At 39.8% G+C, this 17,255-nt stretch overlaps 1 protein-coding gene across 1 annotated transcript in view; it reads left to right on the top strand.

Annotated features, from left to right (window-relative positions):
• Positions 1 to 17,255, top strand: part of LOC150081645 (uncharacterized) — a 981,095-nt gene that overhangs the window by 537,711 nt on the left and 426,129 nt on the right. Inside the window, exon 29 of the mRNA XM_090380575.1 lies at positions 16,296 to 16,754. Coding sequence (XP_090236701.1) covers positions 16,296 to 16,754 — 459 coding nt within the window. The remainder of the gene's footprint in view (positions 1 to 16,295; positions 16,755 to 17,255) is intronic.

Raw genomic sequence — 17,255 nt, 5'->3', positions numbered from 1 at the left:
TAGGTTATATTTAGGTGGGGTTCTGGTAGCAGCGTTCGTCGGGATTGTATACTGGCGGCAATTTTATTAAGGAATGGTTCTATGGCAATTGCGTATTCCGTATTCCAGAGGAATACGGAATACGCAATTGCCATAGAACCATTCCGTATTCCACTTTCCGTATTCCTCTGGAATACGGAAAGTGGCAGGTGAGCTGGTTGTTGAGTTTCAGGCAGAATTTGGCTTCCTTGTATAGCAGATGGATTGTTCCGATGATGTAAGGTCCATATCAAAATTCTTTCAAGGTTTGAAATAGGTAGCTGTGTTCAACGCTGTTGAATGCCTTTTTCTGGTCAAGGCTAATTAGTGCTAGGAATTCTCTTTGGTTGTTTGCAGTGGAGAGGAGGTCTCGGATCAGATGTAGATTGTCGTGAATCGATCTTCCAGGTACAGAGTGTGTTTGTTGGTGATCGATGATATCAGGGAGAGTGGCTTTTAATCTATTGGCGATGGCTTTGGAAATGATTTTACAGTCCGTATTCATTAAGGAAATCGGGTACCAGTTTTGTAAATTGGTGCGATCCCCTTTCTTGGGAATCAGTCGAGCGACAGATGTGGTGACCGAAGCTGGTAGTCCATGGGACTGAGCTTCTTCAAGCATTCGAAAGAGTAGCACTCTGAGTTGATCCCAAAACGTTTGGAAAAATTCAGAAGTCAGTCCGTCCAGACCTGGTGATTTATTTTTGGAAAGGGTTTGCATGCTGCTGTTAGTTCTTGTAGGGTGATTTGTTTCTCCATACTGCATTGGGCCTTATGGGAGATTTTTTTAAATGCTAAAAGGATTTCCTCTGTTGCCTTCGTAGAGGTTTCTTGAGAACTGTAAATTTCTCTATAAAATCTTGTTACTTCAGAGAAGATTTCCTCAGGGTCTTCAGTGATGTTTTCATTTTGCAGCTGAATGGCATTGATGGTGGCTGATTTATGATGTCTGCTTTCTAATGAGAAAAAGTATTTGGTCGAGGCATCAGATAGATTTATGTGGGTGTATCTCAATCTGAGTAGGGTGCCTTTTGAAGAGTGTTCTAAGTGGGTTTGTATGGCTTGTAGTCATAGTTTGTATGACTGTAGGTCTGACTATCAGATGGGAGATTTTTCAGCCTTTGCTCAAGTTGATAGAGGTTATTATGCTTTTGTTGACTTTTCTGATGGCTGTAGGTTTGCGAGAATGATTTCGGTTTACTTTTAAATCTAGGCCACTATGTGTTCATGGGCTCCAATCTGTCTTTGGATTGGCCAAGGTTGGATATCAGGTCTTGCAGCTTAGAGATGTATTCCTTGTCTTGAAGAAGGCTATTGTTGAACATCCAGTAAGCACCTCCACTTTCGTAGTGATAGGGTGAGAAGGAGAGCTGTAATTTGATAAAGGAGTTATCTGAGATATAAGATGTCAAATGTGTGCTGCTTCTGACCAGGGGGATGGTGTGTTTTGGGATGTAGTATCTGTCCAGTTGGGCTTGGTAAGGTAGTCTTTCAGATGCTGTGTTTGCTGATCTCCAGGTGTAGGACTTTTCTTCTGGGTGCTGGTGTCTAAATATGTCGACCAGTTCATTGTTGTTTATCAAGGCCTGCAGGTTGTTGATTAATGCACTGAGCACCACACGATGCACTGTGCAGTGCTCAGTGCATTGTGCTCTGTCCATTTCTGGGTCAAGAGTGCAGTTGAATTTGCCAGCAAGAATGATGTGTTCTTGATCTATAGTAGAGAGGTGGCTTTGTATGAAGTTGGTTATTTGAATAGCAAGTCTGTCCTGCTGTGGCATGTAGATGTTAAAAAGGTGCAGGGTTTCCTTCTGGTGTGTATCCAGGTGGGCATAAATTGCGTAGCCACCGATCTCTGCTATCACATTGAGCTTGCAGGTGTACTTTTGATGAAGGCCGACACTCACTCCTGATCCATGATGTTGTTGTGTTGGAGAATGATGGAATACATATGGCCAATCTGTCCATTTCAAGGATGGCCTTGTGTCTGTTTTAATATTTGTTTCTTGTAGGAAGAGTAGGTTGGCATGATGTTGTTGGACCTAGTGAAGGATCAGCTTATTGCGCAATGCAGAGGCAGATCCTCTTGCATTAAGTGATAGCAGGCTAAGAGTCAGCATTATCTGCAGGAATAAAGGTAAGGGTTTTGAAAGTTTTGGGGCGGTTAACATCCTGATTGATGATATTGCCGTTCGAGACCGTTAATCAAGTAGTACAGGCGCTTTGATCTATTCACATCTGCGCTGTCCTTCTTTCCTTTTAGTTTGGAACGCAGATCCATAAGTTTTGAGATCAGCTCGGGTATGTTAGAGGTGAACTTCAGAGCTGTCACCAGCTTCTGTGGGGAGCTGCGTACTTCCCATAGCAAGGAGCATAGTTTTTCCTCAGTTAAAGGACCTTTAGTTTAGGGAAAACCACTTTAGCATTAGCATTAGTAGAGGCATTTGATGCAAGAAAGCAAGCTTATGCAGCATCATCCAAAAAAAAAAAAAAAAAAAACCACTTCCACTTCACCCCTCTGTTCGTTCGAAATACCTGTCCAGCTGAGCCTTAAACTTATTTAGGCTATCAACTTCCACGACAAGGGATGGAAGTCTGTTCCACCTACCAACGACCCACTGGCTAAAGGCAAATTTCCGCACATCTATCCTACATCTGTCTTTCCTCAATTTGAACTTATGCCCTCTCAGGTGATTATTCTGAACAAGAGGAAGAATCTCATCAGCATTGAGCATGCTCAAACCATTCAAGGCTTTATACACCTCTATCAGATCACCTCGCTGGTGCCTAGTCTCCAGACACTGTAATTTGCAAAACTTAAGCCTTTCTTCGTAAGAGCACCCCTTTGTTCCATTCACTAATCTTGGACACTGTAATTTGCAAAACTTAAGCCTTTCTTCGTAAGAGCACCCCTTTGTTCCATTCACTAATCTTGTTGCCCTTCTCTGTACTCGTTCCAGCATCTCTACATCCTTCTTGAAATTAGGCCTCCAGACCTGTATACAGTACTCAAGGTGTGGCCTGACCATTGCCTTATACAAGGGAATAATCACCTCCTTATCCCTGCTAGAAAAATTCCTATATATCATTCACAATACACCATGAGCTATTCTTGCAGCCCGTCTCCACTGTTCAGAGAACTTCATATCTGCCTGCACAACCACCCCCAAGTCCCTTTCATTCTCTACCACTGTCAGTGTAGTACCACAGAGTTGATACATTGCTCTGGGGTTGCTGTTTCCCATGTGTAGTACTTTACATTTGTCAATGTTAAACTTCATTTGCCACCTCTCATCCCATCTCCTCAACCTTTCCATCTCCTCAACCTTTCCAGATCCTGTTGCAGCAGCATAGTGTCAGTAGTGTCCTTGGCAACCCTGCCAACCTTCGTGTCGTCTGCAAACTTAGACATTAAGCTTGATATACCATCATCAATATCATTTTTAAATACAGAAAACAATAATGGACCCAACACTGAACCCTGAGGGACTCCACTAATAACATTAGTCCACGATGAGTAGTGTCCATTGATTACCACTCTCTGTCTTCTCTCCCTCAACCACCCCTTTATCCATAGCAGCAATTTGCCTCCAATTTGTGCAGCAGTCTTCCATGTGCAACAGTATCAAAAGCCTTACTAAGATCCAAGTATATAATACCAAAGTTATTCCCTGCATCCAGTTCTTTTGTGACTGCATCATAGTATTGATCAAGTTGGTCAGACAAGACTTCCCCTTAACAAAGCCATGCTGTGTCCGAGCTATAACTGAAGTCTTGTCTAGATGATCCTGCAGTGCTTCTTTAACCAGTGCCTCCATTAATTTTCCTGGAACAGAAGTTAAACTAACAGGTCTATAATTACTAGTGTCAGCCTTTGTCCTCCTTTGTGAATTAGGGTCACATTTGCACATCTCCAGTCTGTGGGTACCTCCCCTGAGTCCAAGGAAGCTCTCATAATTATGGCTAAGGGTTTGCTTACTTCCTTTGATGCCTCCTTTAATATAACTGGATAGATCCCATCCACCTCAGGTGCCTTTCATGTGTTTATCATGTGTGAATGTCGATGCAAAATATTCATTTAGTTTGTTAGCAGAATCATCAACAGTTGAACTATCAATATCCAGTGGACCAATCTGATTCATCCCCTTCCGTCTAGAGTTTATATAGGTGAAGAACCCTTTGCTGTTTTTCTTTGCATCCTTTGCCAAAAATTTCTCGTAATCTGCCTTCGCCTGCCTAACCTCCTTTGTAACTTGATTACAGGCCAGCTTATATCTATCATAGGCTTCCATGTCACCCATTAATTGATATATATTCCATTCATTTTTCTTCTCTGCCATATGTCTCATTACTTCATCTGACATCCATTTAGGCCTAAACCTTGAACACTATTTCTTAGTTGGTATGTAAAGCATAGTAGCTCCCAAGAAAAGTTATTATTATTATTATTATTAGCCATATTGTGCAAGGAAGCCTGAGGCTTATGCTGCACCAGCCAAAAAAATAAATTCCTAAGTTATGCTGAGAGAGAGAGAGAATCAGAAGTAGAAAGGAAACACCAAGAAAGAGAAGAATGATGATATCCAGCTCAGTACCCTGGGTGTGCCAAGCCCATACTCACCAGATGTGAGTATGGGCTTCCAGTGGATTTCAGTGCTGGATTTCAGTGGTTTGCCCCGCATTACAAACTGTCCCGGATTGGACATGTAGCCCCCATACTTAATGGCAAACATAATGCAAATCATTTGCATTATGTTTGCTCTTTGAATACTTCCCATTTTGAATTTGCTGTTGGTAACATCATCAGTTGGTCCCACTCTATAGAATTTAAATACTGTCTCAGTCCATCGTAGTCGCCTTTACGAAAACAATAACCCTTCCCTTTACCCCTAATGGTAGTTACCTCTTTGAGTAAATCCCACTTCAGCACACTGTGATCACTGCCACCTAGTGGTTCATTTATCTGCAGATTCTTAATGCATGAAGAATCACTACTGATAATGAAATCAAGAGTATTATACCCTCTAGTTGCCTCTTAAACATGCTGATGTAGAAAACAATCATCCAATAAATCCACAAAAGCCTTGCTAGTATGTGAGTGACCAGCTCCCAAATTCCAGTCAATATCTGGGAAATTAAAATCCCCCATTATAAGACTCTCTGATTTACTGGCCCGCTCTATTTCCCTGTATAGTTTCTTATTATATCATCAGAGTCATTAGGCCTATAGCACACTCCTACTCTCAATTTTGATCTCCCAATGCTTATATCACACCAAACTGACTCGATACTGCACCGTCCAGCGATTTCGACTGGCTTCACTTCCTTGGATTTTATGTGTTTCTTGACTAATTGCATAACTCCTCCTCCCTTCCTATCCTGTCTATCCTTTCTGTAGACGGTGTACTCCAAAAATTCCAGTTCTGCATTCCTTATATCTGTGTGACACCACTCTCTGATGTCCCAACAATATCTGCCTTTGATGTTTTGAGCAATACCTCAAATTCATCAAATTTATTTACTAAATTCCCAGCATTGGTGTAAACGTATATACATGCACCTGTTTCTATTCTTAGCTACCCTAACACAACCCATGTGTTTACTTGTACTGCAATGACTCCCAGCAGTCTCTGAAATATCATGCATCTTGTTTTTCAGGCTTCTGTTCATTCCAATAGAAGCAGTGCAAGAATCTATTTCACCTCTGCCAGTGGCTACTGTTATTCTATTAGTCTTTGTCTCCCCCAAAGCTAGCAGTTTTCCGACCCACCTAACACTGCCTCCATAGCATCAGCAAATATTCTTGCGCCCTTTCTATTTAAGTGTATCCCATCCCTGTAGAAGCAGTCTCTCCTGTTAACAAGTACAGTCCAAGCTGAAAAAAATTCTACCCCTTGAACCTTTCACAGGCTTTCCAGGGCCGAATTGATCGACAAGGCTCTCATCATATACTCCCTCCTATCGTGTCTGGGCAGAATTGCAGACACTTTCAATTTCACCCCTACATCACGGATTTTTTTCAACAGTGACTTGTAGTTGTTTAGTAATTCTGCCGGTCTCCTACTCTTGATATCATTAGTGCCAACGTGTAAAACTATATCACCTTTTGTCCCCTTAAAAGATGATATCCACTCTGCAACATCATCAACCTTTGCCCCTGGCAGACATACCCTGGTTCTGTTCCACCTATCCTTCTTACAAAGCATGTTCCCCGTTTCCCTGAGAATAGAGTCACCAACAACTACTAGTTCCTGTGGGACCAGCGCATTCTGTTTTGGGGGTTGCCGCTGTGTTGCGTGATGACCAAGTGCAAGCTCTGGCATTGATGTGGGCAGCTGAGAGCTTGATGGGCCCCTCAATTTAGTTCCTTCGAGGGCATCCACCCTGTCCTTCAACCTCTCTTACAGGCCCATAACAACGCTGAGTTGTTGCTGATTTCCTTACACTCCTTACATCTTGCACACACACACAAAGACATCCCCCATGACAATATCATGTCCTGTACCCGATTTCTCCACAAACATCAAGCAAGGGGTGCATTTTAAAAGGCTGTGATTCAGAAGGCAAATGCCCTCCTCAGTTCTCCTCTGAGCCACAGCACTTCCATTAGCTTGAGCCTTTTGCTTTGCTGCTCTGGTCTGAGTCATGAATTCTATTAATTTCAATAAAATATCAATTTCAGTTCAGAATTATAACCCTAAACTTGTATCCCAACACAGTTATAATGGTATGTATATTTTCAGTGTCAAGTATTAATTATCTACAAGTTCCCTTTATATAACTTCCGTATCAGTTATCTATTAATTAATTATGTTACGTTTGTAATAAGTCATTATATGTATTTAGTTAAAAGTACAATTTAATTGACAAAGAAGTTCAACAAGTTTAATAGATTCTACCAATCAACTGACAATATTATAACCTATACTATACTAACGTTATCTAGTTCGGTTTATAACGTATCGTATGACAAAGGCGGCAATTATGAACAGTAAATCTATGGACACTTAAGTATTAATTAACTTTCAAATCTCGCTGTCTCAATTCAGAATAACGTACGATCCTTACTAGGTCTATAAGCTACTTACAGAAAATAATTTGATGTAAAAAATATTCAATAAATCGGCTAAATATGTCTAAAAAACTTCTTGTTCAGCGGAGTTGCAACTTGTAACACGTGCATTTGATACCCTTACCGATACTTTTATGCAATTACAAGGCCGAGTAAAGAATAATTACACCAGATTAATCAGAGAATCACAAAATAATGCTATACTACTAAATTTAAATCAATAGTTTTAGAAAATCAATAATTTCAAATCAGAAAATAAGAAAAATCCACTTAGCGACTTTGAACACGTCTGGCTCCGCTTTCCTCGTCCTCTGAAGCACTTGAATCATGAGAATCATAGTTGGTCTCTTCTTTAGTGCCCAGAAATTCGGGTTCTTCTTCTTCATTTGGATCGTGAGTAGTTTGTAGCTGTTTATTTATTTCCATACTTGGTGGTATGATGGACTTATTTGAGATCTGACCGTTTGTCTTCTGTGGTGTTCTGTATTTATTTTTGTTGCCCCTGTTATTTTTGTTAGCGGTTTGCTCTTTTCCTGCCCCGCCATCTGCGTTGTCTTCTTCTGTTTTGTGACTTTGGATGTGATCTGCCTTGGAGGTTGATTCCGAGATAAAACTCTTGTTTCGGTTGGTCGGTCTCCTGAAGAGATTGCATCCTGGTCTTCTGTGGTCTTTGAATTTTCTTTTTCTGAAGAGTTTGTTGTGGGAAGCATCTCAGACTGTTTGACAGTTTCTTCAGCATCCCCATTATCTCCAAGAGTCAGCTCGCTTTGTGCATCTAGCCTGACCCAGGTTGGTGCCGCCTGAATTTCAGTATTACTTTCAGAAGAGTTAAAGATATGCGGGCAGTTTTTCCTGATGTAACCCTTTTTGTGGCAGAAGAAACATTGTGAGGAAATGGAGGTATAGAAGGTGTAAATTATTCCGTTTAGATCGGCGTTGATGAGTTTTGGGATGTTTGCCGTGTCATTGTTGGCAAAGTGCATAAGTGCTTGCCTGCGGAAGCTTTTTATATGCGAAAATTCTGGTTTCGTGGTTGCTGCAGAGAGTTTGCGTATTTTCCCGGTAACTGATCCGTATTTGGATGAAATTCCTCTCAGAAATTGATGAGGGATTTCAGGTGGGATGTTTGAAATTGTAACTTTCGTTGGCGCTAAGGCAATTGGTGCCGCTTCTAGGTGATGAAGACCGATGTCTATTTCATTTTGCAGGATAGTTTGCGCCCATGAGGGGTGGCTGAAATACACCTGCACAGTTACCGCCACACGAGATGCGTAGGTAATATTTTTCGGTGGTACTTTCTTTTCGATCACTGTAAGGTACTACTCTAAGGGGGTGTTTTCCTTGGTAGCGAAAATTAGTATTCCATTTTCCCGGGAAGTAATAGTGGTTGCTTCATTTGTAAGAGCACCTGTGTACTATTGTTGGTCGCGAGAGAGAGGGGTTCTTGCTGGCGTCAAGCATAATCCATTAGCTACAGCATTAGCATAAGTGTTAACAGTTACTGACCTTTTGGACCTTGAGGTATTCACCTGTTGTCTCAGGGTGTGGCTTCCGGTGTCTTGGTCACTGCTGGCAGTAGCTGTAGGTTCCATTGCTGTGGTTGTTTGACCATAGCTGGAGGCAATTGATGGGTTGGGTGGGGGTGGAATAAGCTGTTACTAGAATGTCCAGCTTTTCATGGCTAAAGTTAGAAAATTAAATTCTAACCTAACTCAAACGCCGCTAGATCTACACACACAAAATTATTATTACTCGAAAGCTCTTCCGAAGGGGAATCGAACAATATAAGTCTTGACTGAGGGTTCTCGCAGACAAACGTCAAAAAGGGGCAAAAGGGCGGGAGCTCAAAAGCACATGTCCGATCCGAGTAGATAGAAAGCTAGATTATTAGATAGATAGATAAATACAGCCAAGAGATAGATTGGAAGAACAAGAGCTAGTCTCTAGTCTTTAAAAACAAAAAAAGTAATAATAATAATAAGTTCATATTGGGAGAGTTCTTGGTCAGAATCATAAGTCAGTTCACAGAATACTGCATCCAAAGACAATTTACCATCAGAATCAGCAGCATCATCAATTCCTCATTATGATGAGCTAAGACTTCATCAGTTCACAGAAGTCCTTATCTAGAGAAGATATGACATTGGAGAAGACATCAATTTATTATCTGAATCATAAGTCACCATTAGGTGAGAAGACACCATCAGCTTATAGACATCCAACAAATCCTTTCACAATTGTGAACATGCACTGACAGTTTGGCAGAGCTCCATCTTGATGATATATTTCAAGTCAATACTTGTTGGGACAAAAGAAGACAATGTTGCTTCACCATCAGGAGGAGAGGTCAGTGAGAACATAAACACTTAGATACTATTTGTCCAGAAGAATTGATTTCATAAGTCAGGAGAGCTACATCAAATTCTGTTATTATAGCCTTAATTTCTGGAGAGTGGATTAATCAGAAATGGCACCCACTCTAATGTGGTTTGGTGTCCACCAACATTAGGCTGGAACAGGGCACCTCATCCATTCCAATATAAACAAAGCCCTGCTCTATCAGGAGACAAAATTAGCATTAGCAAGGGCACATGATGCAAGAAAGCAAGCTTATATAGCACCAGCCAAACCCCCCCCTTATTTCACCCATCCCCTCGCTCCAAATATTTGTCAAGTTCTGCCTTGAATCTATTTAAGCTATCAACTTCTACAACAACAGATGGAAGTTTGTTCCAGCAATCAAGCACCCACTGGCTAAAGGCAAACTTCCGCACATTTATTCTACAACCGTCTTTCCTCAATTTGAATTTATGCCCTCTCAGGTGATTATTCTGAGCAAGAGGAAGAATCCCATCAGCACTGAGCATGCTCAAACCATTCAAGGCTTTATACACCTCAATCAGATCACCTTGCAGGTGGCCGACCGGGCTAGCCGAGTGGGTAAAGTACCTGCCCGGCAACCAAAAGGTCGCGGGTTCGATTCCCGCCTCGGGCTTGGATCAAAGTACTGCAAAAACTTTAGGAGGTGCAATATAGCCACAGAAGCCGATGCGCCAACAACTACCAAATCAATCAACCTTGCAGGTGCCTAGTCTCCAGACACTGTCATTTGCGAAACGTAAGCCTTTCTTCGTAAGAGCAATCCTTTGTTCTGTTCACTAATGTTGTTGCCCTTCTCTATACTTGTTCCTGACCATTGCCTTATACAAGGGGATAATCTCCTCCTTATCCCTACTGGAAAAATTCCTGTATATCATTGACAAGACACCATGAGCCACTCTTGCAGACCGTCTGCACTGCTCAGAAAACTTCATATCGGCCATATTGCTCCGGGATATGTGGTGGTCATTCCCTGACCTTTCCGCATCTTCCGTATTTGGTGGTGACAGGCTCGAACCCCGGTCTAATCAAGAAGCATGTGATACGCACTACTGCTCCTTCCCACCTGGCTACAGAGGCACCTGCTGTATGAAGTAATGAAATTTTTGGATATGGCGTATGCATGGTAAGAATATACCCAGATCTTTGATATAACATTGCCTCGACAACTCGCGCACACACACACACACACACACACACACACTACTCGGACCCCCCCCTTCAGTCACTATCTGGCAGAGTAGAGGTAGTAAAATTATACACTAGCTGATCCAGAAGCCTCCTAGAGAGTTACTAATAGGTTTGGTCCGGTGTACTAACTAGCAGCCGGCCTGCGAACACCATTTTAGAGCTGTACCCTCGAAATGTAAGGAAGTTTGGATCTCGCCATGTCATCATAACCCTAAAAGGCATCAGTCATACTTCATGATGGAAGAGATGGGGAAGGGTTCACTGGAACTTAGTTCTGGAGACTAACCATGTGTTCCACCACGTCAAGGCTCCAATAAGCAAAGTGGTGGCATTGCACCGGTTGATGAGTTATCTACCACCTAGTTTTGCCTTGTAACACAGAGGGGGCAGCATTCCTCCATGTGATATGGGTGCCACACCTCGACCCCTGCTTCCTTTGGTTCACACCTGGGTCACCCACAGTGTGCTGCTTGCGTATGGGGATTATACCCAGCATTACTAACAGTCCCACTGTTGTGAAGGTGCAAGCAGAACATTTGGCTGTCACAGACCGTCCAGATTTCGTCGAAATTGGGTCCACTTGAATTGAGTGTCACCCAAATATCAGTTCCATCGGTGTTTTAGACATGCAGGTAACAAATACAGCTTGTCTGGCATATCTGAGAGAATGTCTGCAACAACCTCAAGGACCAAAGGTTGTCGTTTTCTGTTCAGCTCATTTTCTTTATTTATTGATTTAGCTGTATCATGAATAATATCAAAATTTGCAGTTGATATAAAGGTTGGCTGGGTGGTTAATGATGGTAATCAGTATATGCTTCTGCAATATGATCTAGAAAAATTAGGCAGATTGACTGAGGAGTGGCAGTTAAAGTTAATATTGAGAGATGCAAGGTTCTGCATATAGGTATCAGTAATCTCAAAATAGAATATTTTGTGGTACCACACTTGGGTAGTGGTAAATTAAAAAATAACTGGGGATAATTATGCAGTTAGACATAAAGTTCTCTGTGTAGTGTAGACAGGCTGCTAGTACAGCTCTTGGAGTTCTGCCAGCTGGAATAACGAGGTGATTATCTAGATCCTAGATATAGCTTAGCTTAATTTTTCAGCACTCACCTCATAGTAATCTGCTTAATTGGTTGAAAGTTTTACCACATACATAGTGGTTATGAGATTCTAATAACTTACGGGGTTTATAAATTTAAAAACTGAGTTATGGGCTTTAAAAATTTTTCTAAGAAAGGAAAGTGCACCTTCCATTCTATGGTTGTCTAATTAAAATAAATTAAATGAAGTGAGATAAAAGCTAACAGCCGTGCACAAACAACTTTCAAAATTGTCTTCAGTTAGCTATAGTGGGGAGGGAAGAGCACGCGAGTGTGTTATATACAGGTTGAGTTCCCGAAATGCATTTCAGTGCACGTGGAAACTATATCTACGATTTAGTCATTACATCATAGCACATATTGACTCCTTAAAATCTCATCAGGAGGTGATTATCCTATGGTACAATGCAAAAAGGTAGGCCACATCTTGAGTACTGCATACAGGTTTGAAGGTCTTATTTTAGGAAGAATGTGGATCCATTGGAATGGGTACAAAGAAGAGTTCAGTGAGGGGAACAAGTTTATGGTGACTATCTACTCTTGCCAGGAAAAGCTTCAGTTCTAAAAATTGCTGTTTGGTGAACTCAATGCCAATAGTACCCTTCCTTTTGCACAGACTATACACCTTGAGGTGGCATGAATTCAAATTGAGGAAGAATATTTTTTTAGGATAATGTGTGGACACTTACCTTCAGCCAGTATGTAGTTATTTGTTGGAACAAACTTCTGTTTGGTGTTGTAAAAGTGAGGATTTTTAATAAATTCAAGGAAGAACTAGACAACCTCTTAGAGGGAATGGACAGGTGATGTGGAAGTTTATTTTTATTATTATTTTTTTTTTTGGTTGGTGCAAACGTAAAAAAATTGTGGAAACGTATATTTCATCCCATAGGAATAAATGGAGGATCGTGAAAACTTTGTAATGTGAACCCAATAACACATTGTTTTTTTTTGTTTGTTTTTTTTTGCCTCAACAGACTTTTGGTAATTTGTTGCAAGACCTCGGAAGTTGAAATTTTTGCTATTTAACTAAGCTATTTATTTCTCTAAAAGGTCATGTTTATAATGGAAATTGCATTACACTTTCATTGTTATCATATGTTTTATTATAAGAATTTTCAATGCCTTTGTGATATTTTTCTAAAACACATTTCTGGAAGTCGCTACCATAAAACAATAAAAACAATTTGCACTTGCCGGTTTATTGGGCTTTTCTGTTAGTGCAATATATTATAAACGGGTAGTAAACTCTATGTTATTGCATTTGTGATAATACCGATAACTGGAATTCTGTGGGTTTTTATGTTACGGTATTATGGTGAAATGAGTTCCCCTTCACTGAAATCTTCAATCATAAAAAACATAAATAAATTTTCAGAATCTTCTGTTCATTCCTATTTACTTATTACAATGGTGAAGAGAAATTGACCAACGGAAAGCGCGAACTGGCAGTGCTAAGGAATAAAACTAAATTGATTTAGAAATGAAAATAATTAATTAAGAAGTACGAAGCAGGACAAAGTTTGTCATCTATTGCATGGAATTAGGTCTTGCTGCTTCAACAGTGAATACTTTTTTTTTTTTTTTTTTTTTTTTTGTTAGTTGTTGACGCATCGGCGTCTGTGGCCATAATGCACCTCCCAAGGTTTTTTTCAGTACTTTGATCCAAGCCCAAGGTGGGATTTGAACCTGTGACCTTTGGGTTGGCATGCAGGCACTTTACCCACCTGGCTAGCCCGATCAGCCAGTTAATACTATTTTAAGGACAGTGCCCATATAAAAGAACATGTTAAAGGATCAACGCATTTAAGATCAACAGTGATCACAAAACAGCATTCAGGTACTATATCGAAGATAGAAAATCAGATTCAGAAGCAAGTGCCCATTAGTCCAATGGCCATTCAAGCAAAAGCATGAAGTATTTATGAAGATATTAAGGATAAGTATGGCGAACCCCAAGCCAAGTTCGTGGCAGACAATGGGTGGTTTAATAGGTTCAAGCATTGCGCTGGTTTCCAAAACATTAAAGTATGTGGTGAAGTCACCACTGCCAGTGCCAGTGTCGCCAGTGCCAGTAGTGTAGTGTTGTGTTGGGAAAAACCCCTTCTAAATCTCCACAGTCCTCAAACTTCGCTGTGACGTGCTTATCAGCTGGAGAGTTAATTCTGGCAATGATGCTCAAAAGGTAAAACTTGCTGACATTATGCCTGTCTACTCTCTCTTTTTGTAATTTTATAATTTTGAAATTTTTGTAATTTTGTATACTTTTGTAATTTTTCCTGCACATGAGATAAAAAAGAATTAAATAAATAATTCTATTTACATGTTCACGAAACATTTCTTTTTTGCTTCAATAAAATATGCGAGTGCTGGATAAGCATTTAGGGAAATTCCGACTTATGTAGAGTTCCGCAGAACGCAAACTTTACGCAAGTCGGGGAGTGGCTGTATTTCTATTTACAAATTTGTTCAGATATTCTCCGATACAAGTAGATCATATGTTCTCGTGAAGGCTTCCATTAAAAATCTGCACAAAGACTGAATGATTTCTTTAATCATAATGAGCTGTTTTTCTTTTCCTTTCAATATTTGAATAATTCAGCCATTCAGTTCACAAGTTCCCCCTTGTATGGCCTGATTGTGTCAGCTACAATGGATTGTATGCTCCCATGACTCTTGCTTACAGTGACATGCCTCTCTCTCTCTCTCTCTCTCTCTCTCTCAAAGAAATACCCACCTGATAGAGTTTTCTTAAGAATGACTCAAGATATATAGAAAAAGAGCAGTAAAAGCCAGGATTAACAACACAGCCCTTGTTATACTTGGATAAAATTTAGAAGATGTCTTTGGAAAAATGCATATGTGATCCATCCCTTTAATTAAATATCACAAGAATTGTGCATCCCCCTCACTAGCTTAAGTTCATTAGTCAGTTCTAATCCAATATTCATTCCAATTCATGTAGCACTAGCACTGTTGGGCTAATCTAGCAGATGACCCACTGGAGTACCCCTGCTGATGGCTTACCATAAGCAAATACACCTGCAGTGGATACATTGTACATGTTTCTGCTTCAGTAAAGGCTAGAAACCGGTTTCTTGGTGTGATGAATTGCATTTCCAACAGTGCCATGCAGATAGTGTAGCGTAGTGTACTCATCATGGGTGTGGTGTACTTATCACGAGGCTCTTAAACTCTATTGCATGAAGGTGCTTATACAGGATGGAGAGGCATCATAATGATCTGGGTATTTTTGAATGAAAGGCACTAGGTTCCTTGCTATTCAGTCTGTGCCTTACTAGAGGCTGTACAGGTCCATCATTTCTGACCATGTACACTTGTTTATGGTGACATATTCCTGGACCACCAAAGCATATTTTATCAACACAACATTCCGTGCTATAGGGATGCTTGTTGTTATGTTTGTTATTTGGTTTTTAGGAGCATTAGCAACTAAGGCCATATTGCTCCGGGATATGCGGTGGTCATTCCCTGACCTTTCCACATTTTCCGTATTTGGTGGTGACGGGCTCGAACCGCGGTCTAATCAAGAAGCGCGTGCTACGCACTGCTGCTCCTTTCCACCTGGCTACAGAGGCGCCGCTATAGGGATGCAGCAGGTGTTGGACTGATTGGTTTTCTGAGTATTCTGGCAGGTTCTGCATCTTACTATAGCAGCCAGACTTGCCTAATCTCAGTCCAGTTGAACATGTTTAGAATGTTATGGAACAGGCCATTTGGTGCCAGGATGCAGTAACCTTGAATACTTGGAAAATGTGAGATATAGTGTTGTTGACCAAGGTTATCCACCACTCTGCACCCTCCAGCAAGTCAGCGGAGCCAATCCTGCAATGTATCCAGGTCATATTGAAGATGATACAGCCAAGAAATTGGTAATGTTTTTAATGCAAAGCTGTCTCAATATCCAGATCTTCATGCCTTAAGAAGTACTACTTAACTTTCTTTTATATGGTGTTTGTAGAGGTCTGTAATAAAATCCCATTGGAATTTGGAAGAATTTTTAGAGAGACAGTCATCTGAGACAACTGATGTCAATCACAAGGAGTAGAATTTTTCTCTAAGTTATTATGGGTTTTTGAGCCCAGAATAACATGCAAATTAGTTTGTTAAAAGACACAGACATAATACATAATAAAAAGGTTGCAGCTAATGTCATGTGAACTGACATAATATGACTAGAGTAGTAGAGGCATTTGATGCAAGAAAGCAAGCTTATGCAGCATCAGCCAAAAAAAAAAAAAAAAAAAAAAAAAAAGTAACATAAATAAATAAAAATAACCACTTCCACTTCACCCCTCTGTTCGTTCGAAATACCTGTCCAGCTGAGCCTTAAACTTATTTAGTTGATGTTTCAAGTTGATGTTGAGTAGTTGATGTTTCAAGGAATCTTCAACCAGCCAGTCATTTTTATATAGCAAATAAATCTTTTATATTTTTGGTATAAATTATTTGTTGGAATATATTTGTATTAAGATACATATATTGAAATTGTGTTTTATTTACAGATGATACACCTCCTTCTTTGAGCTGCCCTCAGTCCTATGTAGTTGAACTTGTAGAAAAGCAAGATAGCTACCAAGTTAATTTTAATGATACCAGAAAACTTATTAATGCTTCTGATACTTCAGGAGATGTTACAATTACTATTTCTCCAGAAACTGCTATCATACCTTTGGGAGGATTTCGTAATGTTACTGTAATAGCAACAGACAGATTTGAAAATGAAGCCAGATGTCATTTTCAAGTATCAGTTCAAGCTTCTGCGTGTATATCCTGGTCACTTGCAGCACCTGCAAATGGCATTGTTAAATGTCTTCCCAGTGAAGAAGACACTGGTTTTCGTTGTTTAGCTACATGTAACACAGGCTTCAAGTTTACTGACAAAGAACAGGCAAAAACATATTCATGTCTAGCTGGCCAGCCATGGACACCAAGCAGCATTATTCCAGATTGTGTTCCTGAAGGTATGCAAATGAAAGAAATTTTGTCCTTTCATTCTTATCTTTTAGCTAGCATTTGCTATTTAAATTATGATATAGTTAATTATCTACATTTATTAGAATTTCTGTACTATGCTAAGAAGAGTTTCAGATAATTTTCTAGAAATAAAATATAAACAGAGTAAAATTCCTTTACAACTAACTTCTAAGAGATCTATGAGTCATTTCAATGTATCATTTTATTTTAATGAATATCAGTCATAAATTTAAAGAGCCATTATATACTCAAATGAGTTCTGCTGCACAAATATATAATAAAGCATAAATTAGTATAGCCATACCAGCTTCTGCTTTATTTTAATAATAATTTTAAAATCAGATTAAACAGATAAAAGAACAAAATATGTACCAAAAAGTAAATATATTTGGAAAGTAAATATAAAGAGGTTATTGTTTTGAAAGCATATTTTATTCATGAGACATACAGTATTGTATAAAATTTTAATATATTAATTGCATTACTTA

The sequence above is a fragment of the Mastigoproctus giganteus genome, chromosome 8 (genome assembly GCF_048544385.1).
Source record: "Mastigoproctus giganteus isolate SK-2022 chromosome 8, ASM4854438v1, whole genome shotgun sequence".
In the NCBI taxonomy this organism is placed as follows: domain Eukaryota; kingdom Metazoa; phylum Arthropoda; class Arachnida; order Uropygi; family Thelyphonidae; genus Mastigoproctus; species Mastigoproctus giganteus.
This window is presented reverse-complemented; position numbering and strand designations above follow the sequence as displayed.